At 36.4% G+C, this 22,812-nt stretch overlaps 1 protein-coding gene across 1 annotated transcript in view; it reads right to left on the reverse strand.

Moving 5' to 3' along the window:
- CNTLN (centlein) overlaps positions 1-22,812 on the reverse strand; it is a 203,219-nt gene that overhangs the window by 95,812 nt on the left and 84,595 nt on the right. Inside the window, exons 9-13 of the mRNA XM_082497720.1 lie at positions 17,916-18,014; positions 12,471-12,560; positions 10,062-10,187; positions 4,789-4,910; positions 1,840-1,965 (exon numbers count right to left, since the gene is read on the reverse strand). Coding sequence (XP_082353846.1) covers positions 1,840-1,965; positions 4,789-4,910; positions 10,062-10,187; positions 12,471-12,560; positions 17,916-18,014 — 563 coding nt within the window. The remainder of the gene's footprint in view (positions 1-1,839; positions 1,966-4,788; positions 4,911-10,061; positions 10,188-12,470; positions 12,561-17,915; positions 18,015-22,812) is intronic.

Consider the following 22,812-nt stretch of genomic DNA (forward strand, 5'->3'; position numbering starts at 1 on the left):
TCGTATTGACTTTCTTAAGAAAATTAGCTCAGATCTTGAAATGCTGACTTGCTTCAATAAATTAAAGACAGTCATTACTAGAAACAGACGTTGAAGACATAAAAAACACAGGAATTAGGTACTCATTCCTTCCTTCCTTCAACTAACAATGAGCTGCATTGCCCATAAGGAGTAAAAACCACCTACACCCACACAACTTAACCTTAATGACCACAATGGTGCACTGCCTTCTTACTAAGTACTATGCAGAATTTTAAGAACTCATTTTGACTTCAAAATTCTGTATTTCCAAGAGCTCAACTGTTTGCTCATGCCACTTCACCACAATCTAGTTAAGGCCAGTGATCTGCAATGTACCAGATGTAAGTGTTCCTCATAAATGGGACTGCCCATGAGCTTTAAAAAACAGTCCAACTGTACCAACCTTCAGGGTGTACACAATACGTAAGCAATCTCTTTTTATGGCTGTGTGTGAAAAGGAGAGACTTATTTTATTGCTCCTGAGTTACTGTTGCCTGTGGTGCATGTGTTGATTAGTGATGGAAGGAGAATTACAACTGCAATTACACGTATGGCAAGAAAGTGGTCTTCCCTACATAAAAAAATAAACAAAAGAAGTACACGTGATAATTTTTTGTGAGTTTCAAAACCACAAACAAAGATGTGACAATGAAGCCAAGCAAGAAGAACAAGCACACAATTGTAACTGGTGGATATAAGAATACCCCATGCAACACAGCTACCCGTAATAATACACTGAAGAAGCTTATGGGCAACACAAGGACATACATACTACAAAACAATTTGCTGCTGTTGAAATTCTGTGATAGCAGCCTTCATGGTATCTCCACAAAATCGGTTTATGTTGTGACCCCTTGAGAAAACACAATTTCTTTAATGCTGACAAAAACAAAGTCTGAATAAAAGTTTCTATGATGTTTTGATTCTTAAATAAAAATATAAAAAAAATCAACTTGACTTACAGAAAGTGTTAAATAGCAGCAAAGGGCTAATTATACCATACCAACTTCCTTTTGTCTAGTATAAAAGGACATTTTCTTACTTTGCCTGGCTGAGTATAATAGCCTATGAATTATGAGATCAAAGCAGCAAACTGTATGTTTTCTAAAGTAAGAGTTTCCTTCACCAAGTTTTACACTTACTACAGCTAAAAGAGCTGTGTGAAGGGATCAGCACTAAACCCAAAGGACAGGCTCTGCACAGCAAGAAAGAGAGCAACTCCCTCGTGCTTTTTGCAGGTCACTACCAAGGACCATGTTAGCAGATCCACACCAGACCCTTAACAGGCAGCTCTGCTGCTACCAGTAATTAGCTTGGACAGCTCTGGCTCCAGGAGTAGCAGCAAGGCTACACCATAATGAGCTCAGCTGGGATTAGCAGGACAGGGCAGGGAACCAAGAGAGCTGAGGCATTCTGCATTGCGTATGTATCACAGAGATCAAACAAGGATGGCTGGCTAGGTTATCCCCTCACCACCTCATTCCAAAAATGAAGCACGGCAGTGTGTAAAATACAGGCTAATGAAGAGCGACACCTCCAACAGATGAGAGCCACATTAATTAACACAATCCCTAGATCATGGAATACAGTTTCTGTTAGTGCTAGCAAACTTGTAACTTGTCACTGATTTAAGGGGGGGGGGGGGGGGGGGAGGAGGAAAAAAAAATAGCTGATGTTTTCCTTTTCTGCTTTTGGTAGAAGATGGTTTCATCTTGGAATTTTGCAAGGAATTCCTCTTCTGTGGCTTGCAAAGCACTACCATCAGAAAAAACAGCAGGATGTTTCTTTATGTAAACACCATTTAAGAAACAAACTCACTTTTCAATCAACAGCTTTTTGTGTTCCCTTTTGAAAAAAGCCAGTTCATTCCACACAGCTTCAGAATCTTCTTGACAAAGCTGACGGGGGTCTGCATGCTGGTAACTGCTTTTACTACTTTCAATCCTGTTTATGAGCAAAAAGACGTTGTTCATTTTCAAGTATCTACATATTTTTGGACCACAAGAATAAAAGCATCCTTTCTTTCAGAAAATACAAATTTTTAACTGTGGCATCTACTGCATATAAATGTTGTATGATGTAGACATTCTGTGAGGCATGAAACCTTAAATGTGGTATTATAGAAAAGTTCAATTAGGTAGTTTCAGACAGATACTGTGCTGATATGGCACTATGACTCTGAACTGACATGTGGCAGAGCAGTGTCACCCACATTCATTCTGTCAACATTCCTTACAATATTGGTATGAGAAAGCAGAAGGTGAAAACATCACACAATCTCTTGCAAAAAAAAAATAAAAATCGGAGAGCCACCAGCTCCCCTAATGACCCTGCAAACCAATCTGGAAGTTGCAGTAATGCCCTCTTTAAATGAAACTGTTGATCTATGGTCTAATGAAAGAATAAGCTATCTATGGATAAGATGATGCATCAGGACAAAGCATACAGAATTTAGAAGCACAGAAATAGAAAAAGAAAATATGTTGCAGGGTTTTTTTCATTAAAATATTTCATGTAGTTTAATAATGCAAAAAATAAAAATTGTATTTTAAAAAATCCTTTATAAAATGAATTTAAAACTCTCTGCAATCTAAATTCCTACCAGGCAGAGAAATAAACTCTCAGAGAATGTGGTAACCTCATAAGGCCCCCATCATCTTTGCAGTCACGTATGTCAGTGGAAGTTGTATGTACACTGACAGGTGGATTAGGTCCCATCAGCTGCCATCTCGATAAGAGATTCTAATCTGTTAAGAATAAGAAAGAATGGGGTCCTCCATCACTTACAGAGGATCAGAAGTGCCATGTAAGTACCTGATACTGAGTTCTTAATGTACAATTTACATTACACCAGCAATATAAAGCTTTTTGAGACACCAAAATAACAGTGTAAGGTATAACCATTTACAGATAATTTTTATTTGTCTTAGCTGCTTTCCTTTGCTTAAGCATACTAAAAAGGAAAAGTAAAGCTCTTTTAGTATGATGGTTTCCTACAATACAGTTCTGACAACAAACATCATCAAACCCCTGTCAATTTCAGCTCATCTTAATTACAGATGAAAAAATCAGATGAACAAATAAAGATTTAGTATTACACTTTCCCCAGTATCTACTTTTCTCAAATATATTCCTGTCAGGATGCAAGTTGGTCTCATTTATTTTAAATGGAAACAGAAGTTGTTTTTGTCTCTTTCTCATCTTTTCTTTTCTTCCTTTTTTTTTTTAACTATCAGAACCAGAACACTCAGTGCTTCACCCTATTATCAAGTTTGATTTTACTGTCTTTATCTAGGTTGAATTTTTGTATGTTTTCAGGCTTGGCCTCTCAGTGGAGCATGAATGCCTACTTAGCTTTAGACACAGAATCAAATCATTTCGTTGCATAAAGTAACTGTCATCCAGTAGGTTTCATTTCCAGCTTGCACTGAATTTGAAACGGTGAGCTAGAAGATAAAATGATCCATGTTTTTCCTAAATAAACAAAACCTTTTCATTCTAATTTAAACAAATCTACTTATTATTTATGGTTTGATATTTCCAAAAAATCTTTCTGTGCTACCAATGCCTGTAGCAGATTTGTACCTTAACATTATTTTCATCCACATTTTTTTTTCTTTTTAAAAGACAAACCGTTCTTAAGTAAATGCCATAGTACTATAAAGCATTGCAAATCTACTCAGATAAGTCAAAGCATTGCTTTTATATAAGGGACAGTTTATCATTCACAGTAGGATGCTTTATGTCATCCTGGACGTTATGAACAGCTACCAGCTTTGCAGCAATTTCTGTGACTCTCTTTTCTGTCAGAGAGAGTTACAGAGTTTGTGTCAAGGTTAGTCAGTGTCGCTGTAATTACTAAACTTTAGATGCACACCAAAGTTCTACTACAGCCACCAAGATGTAAGGACCTGCTCAAAATACTTTCTTGAAAGAGGGTCTGAAAAACTGTACCTTAGCACTGTCTGAAAACTGAAGTGATAAGAAATGTCTTCATACCTCCAAATGTACCTGTTTGCCAAAATTTCTAACACTCTGCTAAGCACTTAAAAATAAAGAATTTCTGCATAAAATTTTCACTGCTCTGTATAGATTTTAAGAGAGAATTATATATAGGATATTGACTATTTAAATTTTGATGTGGTAGTGTTTCTTCTTTCCATTAATAAAGATATATTGCTGCAACATTTTTGTAGAAAGATCAGAAATAATTGATTTTATAATCATTTAACAGATGAAAACACCCTGCTTTTCATTCACATAGTCTTTTTCTCCCCTATTAAGAAGGGGATTTTAGGATTAGCTTCAGTTAACGTTTGAACCACTAAACGTTAGAGACAGTTATTTCTATATTTTTAATGAACAAAATTATTTTAAAAAACTATTTGAAACATAAGGAGCAACTGTTCTATTACAGAAAATTAAAAACATACACAGTCAACAAATTAATCGACTGGGGAATTAGACAAGCATAAATAAGCAGCCCTAGCAGACCTTTGTCCAGTACTCGGGCTCACAATGAGATCCTAAATAAAATAAGTCAAGGTGTCAGCTCAATACATTTTACTCTTGGTTTCAACCGTAGTTTTTCCTCATATAAGGGGGTACGCCATGTATTGTGCTTTAACAAAGGATAAAGTCTCCATGACCACAGAGTAGCTTCTTCCTTCAAATCAAATTCTCTTTTGAATACCTATATACCTATATAATAGTTCTGTTCAGATTACTTGTGTAAGGGAAATGTTTTTAATGAGCTATGTAACTTACCTGCTATCGCCCTCTTCCCACTGTTTTAATTGCTCTTTTAGTGCTCTGTAGTTGGTCTGTAACATCTGCAGCCTCTCTTCGTGTTTTTCATGGGCTGCTCTTAGCTCATCAGTTTCTCGAGTCTATATAGCACCAGAAAAACAAAAATAGTTAGTAAAAATGTAAGAGACTTTCACACAGATGACATGAAACAAAAGTTCTGCTTAAGTAACTATTAAAAGCCTCAGAAATCTAAATGGAAAGATGAAGAATCACAGTCCCTGAGATCAATTTTTTCTTGTTGCTACTTTAGCAAATTTTGTTAATTTGACAAAATTTACTTAAATATTTTTTTCATGCTGCTGAGAAGTTTTAAAAAATTTACTACCAAAATGTCAGTTTTCATCTTGTGAATGCATTGGCTTAATACATCTAAAAATACATAGACTGAAAAAGGATTGTTGGCATTTTTGCTCCAAACTACTTTTTTCTTTTTTTTTTTTTCCCCCATGGAAATCTAATCTATGTATTTCCAAGGAAAACACTGGCCACACTGAAGTCCACATAAAAAAAAAAAAATTAAATGGCTTCTGGATTTCCTCATATATTAATTTATTTCCGCAAATATATATAAACCTACAACACCCAGGCTCTGTCCTCTAGTTATGTAAGAAACAAGAAATAAAAACAAACTTTTCAATAACTTTTATATAATCAAAACCATATGAAAAAATATACTCTCTTTTTACAGAATGAAAAGTAAGAAATGCCTTGATTTATACTACGAGATAACGTCATGCAAGTTTAAAAAAAGATTTTCCTAAATGACAATACTATGCTCTGAAAAAAATGACCATTAAGAAAAAGACATTTCACAGTACAAAGCAAGTCAAATTCTGGCATACAGCAGTAAAGAATTCACCAGAAATTATCCTGTAGTAAAATTTGCCCTCAGTGCTTCCAGTTCAATGGGAGGTCTGCTTGCAGAGCAACTACAGAACACGTTCCTTAATTTCAAAGTAAATCACAATACTTTATTTGCATGTGTCTACTGCTTATATACAAGGAGGGCTTTTCAGCATTAGTCAATAAATAAGATACACCAATAGTCAGAGCTGCAAGCGATAAAAATTAAATCCCACTATAAAAATATGGCAAGGGTTTCTACAGTAGTGCTAACTACGAAGTACCTAGACTAAGCTTGGCTTCTAAAATGTAGCCCAGCTTTCATGATGCATAAACAAATCTGGAAGATACCAGCTAAAACTTCAGATACTACCATATATAAAATTCCAGAAGTTTTATGGAAGTGACCCAGGCAACAAAAAAAGCAGATTTAGGAATAGAGGCAGGTACCAAAGTGATATTACCATTAAATACTTTCCCAAAGTGGTGCTGGTGGTTTTTTTCTGAAACAACCTCTAAACCAGATACATTTAAAGTTAGAACTGCTTAAAAAGTACTTTTGACTAGTTTTAAGTGGCTTATGTAAATACTACATTGATATTAAAAACAATCACATAAATAGCAAGATAAATTCGTGACAAAGGGTACAGAGACTATTACCAAGCTTTGTTTGACACTACAATAGGAAATATTTGTTAGAATCAAATTACGGATACTGTGCTTTCATGAGAAGTTCATGAAATCATTGTTCTGCGATTGTTTGATATTGCTAGTGAAAACTGATCAAGTCTGGCAAGGCACTGGAAAATAATGTCTTCAGTATAAATCCTCAGAAGTTTATTAGTGTCAATGCCCTTTCAGAGATGCAACCAAGTGTAGAATTTGGCCTCTTCTATTTGTGAATCTACATTTTTCATTATTGCTTACCTGTTCCATTATCCATTCTGTAACAGTTATTCCCTTCCCTTTTCAGTTGCTCTGTTCTCACAGCAACAGAAATTAAACAATTAACTGTCCTAATCACTCTCTTATATTGAATTATTAAGCACTTAAGAACTTTAAATTTACACTGTTATTTCCATAATCTCAGTTAGTTCCACCTCTCTCTGACTGAATCATGTTATATCTTTTAATAATTAAACTCTCTTGTACAGTTTTCTGTATATTGACAGAAATGGGACAGAACTACCATCTCTAGCAGTACTGGATCTCTAGGTTATTCTCCAGCTCTCCACTGTCATTCTATAGTACTTCCCATGCAATAACGAAAGACAAAAAGACAAAGTCCAATCTGCAGGAGGAAGAACCCAACTGCCTGTGAAAAAAGGTCATTTTGTTACGTGCAGGCAGCTCAGACGAGCCAGAATATTCTGATCACTACTTCAGAATTTTGTTGAAATTGACCTGTAACAACTTCTGTTACAGTAAAAATTGAACTAAAATGGAATTAAAAAAATATACTGATTCAATTTTTTGACTGCTCTTCTCAGGCTGACAAGAAGTGAGGAACTTGACCATTACAAAAATAGTTTTTTCCACAAGTAGTTATGTGGAAAAGCCACAATATTAACATATTTTTGGCACCCGAACACCATACATGCAACAGGACTATATATGAAATATAAACTAAATATAACAGTGTGCCCTTGCTCACGTAAAGAAGTATTAAGGTGGCCTCATCTACATATTCTAGTTCTAATTCTTTCCGAACAAAAAGGATGAGAAAACTCAACTGAAAGTTCTCTTTTGAAAACTTTCCAGTTAGAGCCAGGAGGATCTCCTCTAGGCTATGCCAGGGATCACAGTTCTGGAAACATAATATGGGAGAAGAGAAAATATTCTTAGTTTGTACCAAATATCTAACTCTTGGCAACAAAACTCCTACCCACTTCTTAAAAGACCTACAGTAGATTGATGCAATTATGCTTTGGACCATTCTAAGGACCAGCTTGATAATTTGTTACTCAAAATCCATGATTTCTTATTTACTTTGACATTCTCTTCCCTAAACAAGGATGCAATCAGGCATGCTCTATTACTTTTTAGTATACCTTGGAGTGAAGAACTGAAGCTGATTCTGTACCAAAACTATGGACACGCTGAATTTACATGACTACCCTATTTCTATTAGCAATAAAGACAGTAAGAGCCAACTTTCCTTGTCCAGAAGTGGGTCAGCTGAGGAGAACTGGCAAAACCTATGAATGGGACCTTGCCCTTTTCTGTTCCTTTGTAGTGCTGACTGGGGCATCAAATATTCCTCTTCCTGAAAACCCCAAAGCTGGGGTTTTTTTATTATTATTTTGTAATTGCTACCAATTTTTCAAAAGGACTGATAGATAAAATCACAATTTCATCTTCAGGATATGCATCATCAGTACGTTTATCGATAGAGAAAGAATTTTTCTGAGCAAGTATATTTCAAGTAATCGTATAGTCAACACTTTGCTTGAGGAGGCAATAATGCAAGTGCCAGTTTTGAAAATCTTGATCACATGCATTATTCTTTGTTGAAGGCAATGCCTGAGAGGAGGTTAATATCAAGAAATCATACCATACCAATAGAAACATGCTGAAGTTAATGTTATGACAGCTGAGTTCCCTGTTATGCTGGCAATAGCCTCATTGAATTCTGAATGTAGTACTACAACAGTGTTTAATATGTTGACCTGGGCCTCTACAGCTTCTTTTCAATCAATTAAAGCATTCTGCTAAAGAATCCAAGTAGGTTTCCTAAAAAAAATGCAAGGAGTTCATATATTCAGTTTCAAGGGAAGAGATAGACAGCCCTCATGGATGAACAACTGTGATAAACAGAGATCCCACACTTGCAATATAATATAGCTGCACAGATTCCTAAATTATGCTTTAAGATGAAACAGAATAAATGACAAAGGCAGTATGGTGAAAAGTAAATATTATGTTATGAGGTCATGCAGAGAGAATAACAGTCCTTTCTCTTCTGTATCTGCTTAGAAAATCAGAGTGCTTCTCTTCACTCCTCTTTCCTGAAGAAAACAGAAAGAATTGTGGAACTCTATCATTTTAAGACAACAACCATACATGCTGATGTGTGAGCTTTGCTGCCAAGGGCGGAGCAGCTGTAGTCCACAGTGCTGGCATAATCTGTAGCATCAGAGTCTGGCAGGCCAACTAAGAGTAACAAACAGAAGGCCTGCCAAAGGCCAGTTCTCAGGTAGTGATGGTAGGTCACACCTTAACTTTCTCAAAAGAGAGAAAAAACAAAACAAAATTTATCTTCTGACTCCCAGAAACAAGGAGCCAGATGGCCTGTAAGACTGAATTTGAAGTTTAAATCATCTTTCCTGTTCATACAACCTATGTGTGGCAAGACACTACATTAAAATCTCTCAAGTATACAGGGTGATGAACTTTTGGATTTGCGCTAAAATATAATTCCCACTCATATTTTCTTCTCAAAGTGACTTACCACATACGAATGTCTTTTTGCATGAGGCAGGAGCTCAGGACTATGGTTTGTAGGGCTCCCCAATTTTTTTCACTTACCCGGCATTTATCACAGCATGTTCAATACAACCAGTTCTGCTTTAGGCTACATACAGTGAAAACATCTTTCAAATTTCACAACTCTGAACAAACGGAGGCAGGAAGGAGAAGGGAAGGAGAAGAAAAAAGGAGGAGAGAAGAAGAAAAAAGGAGGAGAGTATAAATTGTAAATGTTTAAGAAAATATGTCGCAGGGGTTGAGTTGTGCATTCTGAGGTGCAATTTGAAACAAGTCAGTCATTCAACAGGTACTATTTTTTAAGGTAAAAACCAAACCAACAAAACCAAACCAACCAAAATCTATAAAACGGGGACAAAATTGGAAATTGTAATACATGCCTAATTCGTCTTTTCTACAAAGGGTTGGAGGCATCTGGGGGAGGGCTGTTTGTTGGGGGGGTTTTACAGCATTTGTTAGAACAACAGCTTCTGAGCCATAACTTCTAAGAGTACAAGGGGTAAATCTGTATCAAGTAATTGACTTCAGCATTTTAAAACACTGGCTTCACTGTACAAAAAAAAAATTCTGCATACTTTTTGCTTCATTTTATTTCTATATGAATATATTAATTTCTTGGAATATATAGAATCAGACACACATTTTGAAAATGTATTTAACAAGCACATATTGATGGCAGCTCGAATTAGGCTTCCGTAGGACTGCAGGAGTACCAACACAGGATTCCTAGCAGTAAAGGAAAAAGGCAAACTAATGGAGAGTGCTCTCTTATGCTAACACACTTACAGTCCATAACAATATGTGCATTTTGCATTTTTAAAATGTCTGTTTATTTTGGTATATCTTTATCTATGCAAGCTTATAGCTCGTGGGTTTTTTATTTTTATTTTTTTAATGTTCACCTTTAGCTGCAGTGTCTTCTCTAAGTTTTCAATCTTCCTTTCAGCGATTTTAAGCTTCCTTCGCTCCTCTGACTCTCTAAAAGAGCTCTTTGGGGACAGAGACCTTGAACGTTTCACAGGTGGTTCCTGGAGAATAAAACAAGGACATGGTTGAACTAGTTGGAACACCGGATTATGAAAGACATGCAGAATTAAAGAAGAAGTAATTTTGAATACTAATAATGAATTATAAAAAAAAAAAAATCTGCATGGAATACCAGAGAAATAACAAGCAGAATTACCACAGCGCTACCACTAAAGGTTTCTCTGTGACTCGTTAATGAGAATATTCATTTACATTTACATTGTTTCTTTCAGAATAATGATGTCCCATTAGGGAAGACTAAAGGGTTATAGACTCAGAAATGCAAGAAACCTCATTACAAAGGAGGGGATAGAGGCTGGTCTAATTGCTCTATAAGGGTCCAAGGTTACACTTGATAGGACAACCAGAAACAAGAGGGAAAGGATTTTTTTCCCTTTGAAATAGTTTAACACACTGTGAAGTTGAAGGAACAATATGCTTGAGGAATATAAATACAACAGACAGTAGATCTTATACCATAATGACCATATGGTCATTAACTATAATGTGACTAACTAGAGACAAGAATATGTGTTTATATTATGTACAGCTTCATATAGCAATCTGGAGAAAGAATATGCAAAAGCAACACTTAAACTGGGCAGCTTTCTTGTTCATTCTATGTCATATGTCCTTATGGCAAAGAAAGAAAGACCTCATCAAATTAGACTTTCTGATTTTCTGAATAACTTTGGTTAAGGACAGAGAAATACTAACACACACTTAATACCAATAAGGTAAAATGCCATTACATAAATACATAAAGTCAAACAAAAACTTAAGCTTAATTGTGATTATTGTTGTTGCATGCTGCCATTTTTACTGTAAACTAACTGATTTACAACAAAAGGAATTCAGGATAAAGTCTTCTTCAATACTATATATTTCAACACTTTTACTATCACGTTAAATGAATTTAATCTTAAAGCGAATCTTAATTAGCCACTGGCATTATTTTCTTTGACCATAACCTTCCAGTATTAAATGTTTACAAGACAATGTATACCACACTTTCACTTTAAATCATCTGGGTCTCCAAAAAGGAGAAAAAAATTATCATGAAATATCAGAAAATAATATCACATATTTAAGAATTTAATATTGGCAGGGTGTTTTTGTCATTTGGTTTTGGTTTTCTTTTGCTTCTGAAATGTGCCTGAATGAGATGGGAAAAAAAACAACCATCACTACCACCCCAAAAAAAACCCCAAAGCAAAACAAAAAAAAACCAAGCAAAATCCCAACCAAAAACAACAACAAAAAACCCACACACAAAACAAAATTAACATCTGGAAAGAATTTTAGTACATCTAAAATCTGAATGTCAAATAGACATATTTTGTATATTCCTGACGGTTCCTTTATATAACAGAAGAAACTAGAAGAAAGTTTTAATGACCATTGAAAATAATATTTCCAAATTTATGGGTTTATATTGTCAGTATAACATTGTACTGGCTAAGAGTAGATCTCTTTGAAATAGTAAAATTACTGATTTACACTTTTTTCTAATAATTCTGGCAGGGGATATCCAAAAGTTTACTTCAGTTAATAGATGCTGATATTAATCAGTAAAGATATTAAAATTGCACAAAACTAATTTGATCCCTTTCAGGTGTCTGCAGCAGAAAATAAGAGGAACAACATATAAAAAAATATATTAATCTTCAAAGTCCCAAATTTCTTGAATAAAACCAAGATCTTAAATAAAACTCCTGTCTTCCACGTTTCCTAATTAATACATACCCATACTAATTTTTCCTAAAAATCCAGAACACATTATTTTTCAAGAAATGTCTCCTTGTTAAACTTTGTGTTTGTACACAGAAGACTTGGAAAATACATGATTTCTCTGAAATCAGGAATAGAAGGTCAAAGTGCTGCATTTGTTGACAAAGAGGACAACAAAGGAAAAAAAAGTGGACCAAACAGCACCATACTGCTAAGAATAACTAGGTAGAGAGACTCTACAGAGGAATGGAGGAAAGAAAAAAAAAAAAAAAAAACCAGAAAAATGTATGCTGCTTTAATCAAAGGTGACCAGATACAATGAGTACACAATAGTTTTTCTTTATATATATATATACACACATGCACACAGACACACACTTTACATATAGCTACCTGGGATTGCGCTGTGAATCTTTTTCACAGGGCCAAGGTATGGAAAAAAAAAAAAGAGAAAAATTCTAACTACTCCTCGACATGGAAATAATTCCTTGTGAGAAGAGGTGGGATTGGTGATGTGCATTGAGAAACATTCTATTGTTTGAATACTTTTTTACCTGTTTCGTGATCAGACTAGAGGTCTTTGGAGAGAAGGAGCCAGGTCTGGGCTTAACAGCTGCACATAGGTAGTTCGGAGGCAATCTTTGCTAAGAGGGCAAACAGTTTAATCTTCCTACCAAGACAGAATAGACTGTGTAGTAAAACACACAGTAATTTGATTGCCTGGGGCTGCTGCAAAACTCAATTTGGAAAATGGCATCTGTAATACCCTTCTCACAACTGCAAACTTTGCTGCTGCCAGGTTTAAGCATTTAATTTTTAATTCAGTTCTCAAATTCTACAGTAAATTTAGACATACCTGTATTAAATATATGCACAAATTGTAATGTTTTAAATATTTCCTAAATGTTTAAGTGTAAGAAAAAGTCCAGTTTTGTCAGCAGAGAATGTTAAGCCAAATCAGTGAAGGGTAAGAGAAGATTTTTCATCAAATGACCCTTAAACATGCTTACAAAAAACTAAGCCAAATAGGAGAAGACCAGAAATAAACAGGCTTTGTAATATTAATAGATATGAACCTTTGTGACAGAAGATTTAATGTAAAGAAATAGCTGGTAAATGGGTGGGACACACATTAACTGTTAACAGAGGTACACAAAGCAAAAAAAGAAAAGATGCTTCTAAGCAACCTTCTGTTACTGGTCTGCACCATGAAAGACACCATGGGACACAGCTGTAAGCAGTCACGTTCTTGAACTCAACACGTTTTGTGTTGGATAGAGCCCCAATACAACTCCCCCCCCCCCAAAAAAAAGAAACAAGGGAAGCCTGAACTCCTACTGAAATGTCTTGAAGAACTTCTCTGTACACACAGATCAGATCAATGTCGGCCAGGATACAGCACTGAAGACAGTGGGCAGAAATCTTAAACTGATAAAAAACATTATCAGAAACATTGTTAAGGCTGAAGCAGAGGCTGACAACATTCAGGTGGGGTTTTTTTGCAGAGGAAAAATGGCAAATTCTGATTCACTATGCTTCAACAGGAACTTTATCAGTACTGCAAATTAATTCATGGCTTTTAATATCTTGATATTATAGACTTCAAAGAGGACTATAGAATGTGTATAAATGCAAGGCAATTATAAGTCCCATGCACCATACAATGGCAAAGCTTAGCTATAAAAAAAACAAGGGCTGTGGTATCAGACTACAGCAGACACAGAGGTGGAAGTTTAATTAGGTAACAGAAATCATACATAGCTCACAAAGTTACAAAGTTTAAGCTCCAAAAAGAGCTCTAGGAAGTTCAAGCAACTGACTTCATACAAAATAGTACTCACTAGTACCACTTTCCACTGACACTGGACAATAACGGTTACAGTTGCCTCCAAGTACAGACTTAACAATGTCAAGAAAAATGACACCACACATGCGCAGTCAACAAAGCTTTTAATCACCACATTATCTGTCTCGAAGACTAAGTTGTTTGTATGACTCTGTATGACCGCAGCAAGGGATTTGAATTTCTGCAGTTCACAAAAAAAACCACTAGCCTATAGATGTATATATATCATTGCATTTTGCAGAACCAAACATAGGTGGAAGCATACAGTCATGTGGCCACACATCCCAATTCACACTAGTGCCAAGTTTCTGTTTTGTCCCAGACCCTTCTTTTTAACACTTTTCCAAATACTGCTTCTTTCAAAATTGTTGGCTTTTTAGAGCAGAAAGTAATCAAAGCAGTGTCACTCTGATCATAACTGATTCCATGCTTATTTGTTCCTTGTATCCTGGGAACGCACATAAGGGGGGATGAAGAGTTAACACGACAGTCTTTGCAAAGCCAAAAGGATCACCATTATAAAACAAGAATTGTATATCCAAGATATTCTTCCTTTCAAACCACATGCTAATAAATTCTGTCATTAATACCTCTGTCATAAAAGGCTGAACAACAAAGTAATGGGAAGGTATTTCTTTGTAAGTGGAAAATCAGTAAAGACATCAGTACTACCATTTCTATTTTATAGGTATATTTTGTGATCCTAAAGTCAGAGTGTTTCTACAATTTTCCTTACTGTCTTGCCTAAATACAAACGATTTGCCAAAACCAATGTCACGCCAGTCTTCAAAAAGGGCAAGGAGGGCCACTGGGGAAACCACAGGCCAATCAGCATCACCTTCATCCCTGGAAAGGTGACAGAACAGCACACTCTGGATGTCATCTCTAAGCATACAGAGGAAAAGAGGGTTATCAGGAGTGGTCAACATGGATTCACCAAGGGGAAATCATGCTTTACCAATCTGATAGTTTTCTGTGATGGCGTGACTGGCTGGGTAGATGAGGAAGAGCAATGGACGTTGTCTACCTTCACCTCAGCAAGGTTTTTGACACTGTGTCCCATAACATCCTCAGAGATAAGCTTATGAAATGTGGGTTAGATGAGTGGACACTGAGGTGCATTAAGAATTGGCTGAATGGCAGAGCTCAGAGCGTTGCGATCAGTGGCGCAGAGTCTAGTTAGAGGCTTGTAACAAGTGGTGTTCCCCAGGGGCCAGTACTGGGCCTAGTCCTGTTCGATATATTCATAAATGACCTGGATGAACAGGGGATAGAGCGTACCACCAAGTCTGCTGATGACAGAAAAGTGGGAGGAGTGGTTGACACACTGGAAGGCTGTGCTGCCATTCAGCAAGACCTGGACAGGCTGGAGAGTTGGGCAGAGAGGAACCTAATGAAGTTCACCAAGGGCAAGTGTAGGGTCCTGCACCTGGGGAAGAATAACTCCATGCACCAGTACATGTTAGGGGTTGACCTGCTGGAAAGCAGCTCTGCAGAGAGAGACCTGGGAGCTCTGGTGGACAACAGGTTGACCATGAGCCAGCAATGTGCCATGGTGGCCAAGAAGGCCGATGGTATCCTGGGGTGCATTAAAAAGAGCGTGGCCAGCAGGTTGAGGGAGGTTATCCTCTCCCTCTACTCTGCCCTGGTGAGGCCACATCTGGAGTACTATGTCCAGTTCTGGGCTCCACAGTTCAAGAAAGACAGGGAACTACTGGAGAGAGTCCAGCAGAGGGCTACAAAGATGGTCAAGGGACTGGAGCACATCTCTTATGAGGAAAGGCTGACATACCTGAGTCTGTTTAGCCTGGAGAAGACTGAGAGGGGATCTCATCAATACTTATAAATATCTAAAGGGTGGGTGTTAAGAGGACAGGGCAAGACTCTTTTCAGTGGTGCCCAACAACAGGACAAGAGGCAACAGGCACAAACTGGAACACAGAAAATTCTGTCTGAACATAAAGAAAACCTTCTTTACTTTGAGGGTGACAGAGCCTGGGAACAGGCTGCCCAGAGAGGTTGTGGAGTCTCCTTCTCTGGAGATATTCAAAACCTGACTCGATGCATTCCTGTGCAACCTGCTCTAGATGAACTTGCTGGGGGGCTGGACTAGATGATCTCTGAAGGTCCCTTCCAACCCCTACCATTCTGTGATTCTGTGTAATTCTTTGATTTGTAGCCTGTCAATTTAGTTCTAAAAGTTTATATTAAAAAATGAACTGCATGAACATGTGAAAAATTGCACATATCAAACAACCCTGAGTATTGAAAGAGCATGGCTAGGATCTACATATCAAAACAGGAAAAGATTCTCTACACTAGAATTTAAAAGTTTGTCATTTAGTTTTACTAAAGGGAGTGTAATTTCTTTATTCCTGACACAGTGATCAGTTCATGACAAACACAGTACTTTCATTTACATTATTTTGAGTAAACAAGAAATGACATCATGGTGAATTAACCTTAGCAAAGGGTGAAAGAGCCACTCAACTGCTCACTCACTCTCCTTCTTCACCAGGACAAGAGGAGAAAATAGGATGAAAAAGCTCATGGGTTGAGACAAAGAAATGGAGATTGTGTATCATTCACCATCATGGGCAGACTTCACTTGGGGAAAATTATTTAAGTTATTTTCACTTAAAATAGATTTGAGTATTAAGAAATAAAGAAAATATTAAACCAACATCTTCTCCCCCACCTTGCCTCTCAGATTCAACTTCACTCCTTCACTCTTGACTCCTCTGTCTCCCGCTGAGCAGCACAGGGAGATGGGGTGGCTACAGTCAGTCCATAACAGCTCCTCTCGACCACTCTTTCCTCCTCACACTTTTCCCCTGTGCCAGAGTGGGGCCTCTCCACAGGCTGGAGTCCTTCAGAATAAAACTGCTCAAGTGGGTCCTCCATGGGCCATGGTTCCTGTCAGGAAAACCTGTTCCAGCACGGACTCTTCTCCACACAATACAGTTTCCTTGAAGTAATATCCATCTACTCTGGTGTGGGCTCGTCCACAAGTTATAGTGTGGACATATGCTCCATGGTGGTCATCTCCATAGGCTGCATGGAAATACCTGCTCAGGCACTTGGAGCACATTTTCCCTCTCCTCCTTCTCTCACCTTAGCTTTTGCAAGGCTGTTTCTCACCTTCTATTCTTCACTCTACACTGCCTGTGCAGCATTTTGTCCTTTTTTATTTTATTTTCACAAAGGCACCACCACATACTCCTAAACGAAAGTTCTAAAATATGTCTTTTTCCGAACATAGCATACAGTGCAGGATATTGAGAAAGAACAACCCATACAGTTTTCAAAGGAAATGTTATGAGATACCAAATGTAGGAAAACCAGGAGATCTCTAAGGAAGCACAATATGATGGTCCACCTTTGTAGACTATTTACACCACACAGAAGCACGTTCCTATTTGCTTCCTCACAACAAAAATCTCTTGCATGTTTCCTATATTTTAGACAATCACAAGAAAAAAAAATTTAGATGAGGAAGAGGCTGAATATAGTGAAAAACATCATGACCTCCGCTAATTAAATAAATAAATCTAAGCCATAGAATTATTTACGGATCTATTTCATTAGCTATAGTTTATAGCTGTTACTGTTACCTGGTGCCCAACTTTAACAGCAAGTTATCATGAAAGAGGCAGTCCAGCACTACCACAGAGTAATAGAAAGGCAAAATTATAAACTTCAAATGACATTGTTGTCATTCTTCATAGACAAATACTACATCATAACTTAAAAGTCAAGAATTTGAAAAAAAAATCTTTTTCATTTATAAAATCATAATAATAACCATTTATATTCCTCTCATTTTCCTTACAGGGGAAGATGGTCATTCTGATAAACACCACAAAATACCTGATAAATATTCATTTTAACAAACCTACAAAGAATTTATCCTTCAAATATTTCATTTAATTAAGAATCCCTTATTCAGTATTTAATAAGGTAAAACCTTCTACTCCCAGCAGCTATTTTAACAAGTCTTTGGCAGATAACACAAGAACCATTCAAACAAGCTTCCAGAATTATAAGCAGCATCAACAGATATTAAAATTATTATCTGGACCCTTGAGCAAAAATGTTTGGCTTTACCAGCCTGACTTAGACACAAATACACAAGACAATACAACTATCCTACCTCATGCTTTCTTCCAGTCCTTATATTGTTGCTTCCCAGAGTTTCTTTAGTGTACAAATTATGTTCTGCTAGGTTAAGACTTGCTTTTTTCAATTTTTCCTGTAAAAGCTCGATTTCAGACTTTTGCATTGTAATAAGACACTCCAGCTCACTTAAAGAAGGCTGTTGAAATACCTAGAAAATTATAGTACAGATATATTAAATTAGTAACAAAAACCCCGAAGCATAACAAACCATTAGATAAAACTATCTAAAGAAACACAACATTATGAATATTACAGAAATGTTTGGGAGCTGTAAATAATCCTGCTTTTGTGAATGATTCATGAATCCACAATCAAAACCAGACCCCAAAGCGTTAACTGAACATTTTAACACCACCACCACCACATTTTCCGAATCCAAGTTTACACTATTAACAGTGATTATTTTATACAGATGTTTCTTCTGCAGCTACTTATTCTACTGTGGTATTTTGTACCTCACATGCTGTCAAAATTTCTTGACAATGTATTTTATCTCCTAGACTTGTTTCTGGTGAAATTTCAAGTTGGTAAGTATCACTGGCCTATGAAAAATGGGCAAAAAATAAACTTAACTGCATATTCTGTCAATAAAGATATTCTTAGTTAAAAACTGCCTCAGAAAAGTACTTCTTTAATGTAAACCTAGGGGTATAGTGGATCCACGTCATAAACTCAGTCAGCACAAATGTTGTGGTCAAACTGAAGACCCACAGAAAAAAATAGACAGTAATTCTAGATCACAGTGTTACTCAAGGCAGATACGTTATTTCATGAAGCCATTGAATTCCAGGACCTCTCCCAGCTATCAATCCATTTACAGAAATTCCTTGTCACAATACAACACTGCCGCACACTGCTCACCTTGGTCCTGTTATGAAACCTGTTCAGACAAAACCACATTTTCATTGGTACCAGCTGTCTAAGTCATATCCCCAACATCCAATAGTGGACTCATGCATACACATGACCAAGAGTGGCCAAGTTACCATGGCTTGATAAATTACTCCTTGTCAGCTGAGTTTTCATTAACCACCTCTGATCCCACTCTGCTGCCTTACAACCACAAAGCAAACTGTTGTTAGCTTAGCATAAGCAACAGCAGTATGCCTGTTGTAGCATTTCACAAAGTGAAATGCTTTAGTTCATATGTCCTCCACAGTGCTTCAGGGCTGGGGACAGACATTCACCTTGCAACAGCTGTGCCAGACAAAGATAACATAATTCCCACATGTTCGATGCATCCAGGCAGATAGAGGTTAGCAACCCAACGCTATTGCTGAAAGAAGGGATGAAGCAAACCTCTCTCCTCCATAACTGATTGCATAAATAAAAGGGCAGGTTAGTTTAAAAAGTCAATGCAAGTGGCTTGAGCTGATCCAGTTGACCTTGTATTGCACAGATTAGGGCAAATTTGTGAAAACCCTATTGCCAGTGGTGCTCTGACAGCAATGGCAGGCAGATAGGAAACAGCAAAGTCTTCGAGCAACAAACCTTAATCCAGGAGACAACTTTCTCAAGACTGACTAGAAGTTTTGTTTTACACATACATTCCCTAATTAGCAAAGTTTTGACAACCTGAATTGCTTGCAACTGTTTGAGCAAATTCTTAAGACAAATACTCATTTCAGCAGAGAGGAAAGAATCTGGTACGATTATCACTTGTTCTTACTCTCTCAATTACTGGTATGCCCCAAGTAAAACAAATCAGGTATACTGACAAAAATCAGAAAAGGCAGCATAAAAAAGGCTAAGCAAACCAAAAAATCTCCAAATTCATGTCAATCAAGAAATGAGATGGTCCAAAATTGATTCAAATCAATCAAGCAAACACCCTAGTAAACTTAGCATTTGACAGAAACAGATTAACGGGCCTAGCCATTTTATTTCTTTCTGTGCAGAATATGAAGCTTTTCATAAAGTGTACTATAAACTCACACCTTCTACAAATAAATCCCAAATTAGAAATACCACGCATCTGTTTCAGAAAAAGCACAACTCATATAGCAAACAAGCACAGGAAAGTTGTTAGAAAGTGAAAGTTTTTAGAGAGTAAAAGTTGCTCATGCTTTTGCTGACTATACCTTAAGTAATTCCTGTTGCTCATTTTGCATAATTTAGGTCATATGTAGTTGCAAACAGATGTCATTTCCACCTATGATCAGCAAAAGGCCAGATTATAACTAAAATAAAACTCTACACAGAGGAAAAAAGAAGGAAAATAGAAAAATGAGGAGTACACAAGCCCATGCATTGAAAAGAACACTTAAAAGAAAGCTGGACTTCTTGTTCATTTGACCAAAACTTTAGCACTATATTAAAAGGAAAAAAAATCCAACAAAACCTAGAAGATAGAAACAGTGCCAGTAGATAAGGGAAATGTAGTTATAAGTTATATAATTACTGTTTTTTTATTTGACCTTTATTTTCTTATCAAGAAAGAGAAATACACCAGACAATTCTCCCATTTTATTGATTTCTCAGCCGTATAGAAAAAAAAAAGACTTCTACATGTAACATAAGTTGTACAATTACATTAGTAACTAAAAAAATAAACAGCTTCAATCTGTTATAATTTTAATTCATATTACCATTACTTTAAAAAATTTACAACGGTTAAATGTTGCTGACTTTTAAATCATGAGAATTACACAAATGTAGCTAAAGATGAGCTTCTTACAGTATCACCACTTTTTAATTTCTTCTTTCAAAAATGAAATGCAGAGTGCTTTGAAATGTAAATCCATTTAAGAGTAACAGATTGTATCAAATCCTTGTTCCTCTATGTCAATGAAGTTCTGCTACTGACTTTAATAGGACCAATACATGAACAGTGTTCTTCATTTGTTTTAGGGATTTTTTCCTACTCTTTTCTTCTCCCAAAAGAGATCTCTAGATATTACCATGCAGTGATACTTATTTCAAATTAAAATACCGTAAAGGCATATTTTCTAATAACATTCTTACAACAGTCTTTGTGCACATGCATACACACACACACATATATATTTCTTCAAAAACTAAACCAAACAAACCAGTCTTAGATCTTTTAACTTATACCTCCAAAATTACTGTTTTTACCCTCAAAATATTCAGCAAATCACTGTTACCAATACAGACCTTGCTATATAATTTGGGTCTAGCATATCCTGAAAATCTGCTCAGTTTTTTAAGTATGCATGTGAAGTTTCTTCAGTTTCAGGAATTCTAAGAACCCAGATGTAACCTGAAGAGATCCATTTAAAATCTGAGGTTTTGCTTATCAATGTACTCCGGTTTAAGAAGAGCTGGGTATCATTTTCTGTTAAATTTAACATATCCTTCACTATTTGGTAAATATTCTGCTACATTTCCTAGCCTAGAAGACTTCGTTTACTCAAATATCAAGACAATTTTTAAACATGATTTTTTAAGACATGATAAGACAGAAAGCTGGATGAAATATCTGTCTCTGGTCTTTTGTTTCAGATTCATGTCTATTTAACTTTACATTACTACACTTTTATGTTCCTGGTACCCTTGGTTAAGAGCAAAAAAATCACCAAAACCAAATTATTTAGTGAAAAGATTTGGCTATTATGAGAACCTCAATTCCTTCTGTAAAAAATATGACTCTATGAACAACCCAGAGTTCCAAGATTTATGCATGAAGAAAGAAGGGCAATTTCATCGGATCCACAGAAAGAAATATAACCTTTTCCTGGCTTTTCACTTTCTAGTTTTACTGCTGAACTCCTATTTGTAACCTAAGAACTAAGGGAAATGTTACAATTAGTAAGGCCAAAATGGCAAATAATTTGGACTATAATGGAGCTCTGATTTAAAAATCCTACATTATCAGAAAAAAAGCATAATATTGTGTTTCAAGACTGCAGAAAACACTCCACATCCAAGCTGTGTATGAAGAATGAAGGCCAGTTTCATAGTAAAGATCAGAAATCTGCCATACAGAAAAATAAAATTACACGTTAAGAGGCAGCACCAGGTTCTTCCACAGCTTCTGCGTCAGAATTGTTATTGTAGATCTTTGATCTTATGAACTGAAATACTAACCCATCTCAACAGAGCTCCATGAAGGTTCACTTCCTAAAGTCTATTCTGAATCCTATGTCTAAAACTAAATTCCGGTGAGATGATCGGTTCAGTGTACACATAATGTTGACCCTCTTCACAGTCTATCCATCTACACGTTGAGTGCAGCAAATGAAGCCTTTCTCTCATGTTTAAGTATCTTAGATTAGATTCTACCTGCATTACCAAGTCTATCTCAACAGAATAATGGCTTCCTTCTTTCACTTAGCAAAATCAGCTTATATCACATGCTATTTTATCACAACAGATACACAACATTTTCATACTGAAAACTCAATTTAAAATGCAAAACTTATATTCCAAATAATTGTCAGAGGCTTATTTATGTTTTAAAACACAAATACAGTGAAGAAAGTATTTATTTCTACCAAGCAGATCTCTCACTCCTCTTACCTTTAAATGTCTTTTCAAAATAAGACACAGTTGATATTTTCTGGATGCATTAAGCATGATGAAGCATAAGTACCCTCTTTGCCAAAAAGCTGTACCACTAGGGGAACCATCCACTCTGTACTTTGGGAAGGAAATCCAATGCCACCTTTTCCATGCCGCTGTTGTCAGAGATCACAACCAGTGCCAAATAATATGGAGAGAATACGGCTATGCTCCACCATACTTCTATTCTGCATGACTTTCTTGAACCGGCAAAAGAGAGCAGGTGGCAAGGCAACAAATATCTAAGAACTTCAGATCTAATAACACAGCCTTACGTGTACACCTGCTCCCCCTCAACTTCCTCAGCACAAAGCTGTGCTAACATTAACTGCACAGTACCAAAACCA

This window comes from Vanellus vanellus, assembly GCF_965231255.1.
Source record: "Vanellus vanellus genome assembly, chromosome: Z".
NCBI classification, from domain to species: Eukaryota; Metazoa; Chordata; class Aves; order Charadriiformes; family Charadriidae; genus Vanellus; species Vanellus vanellus.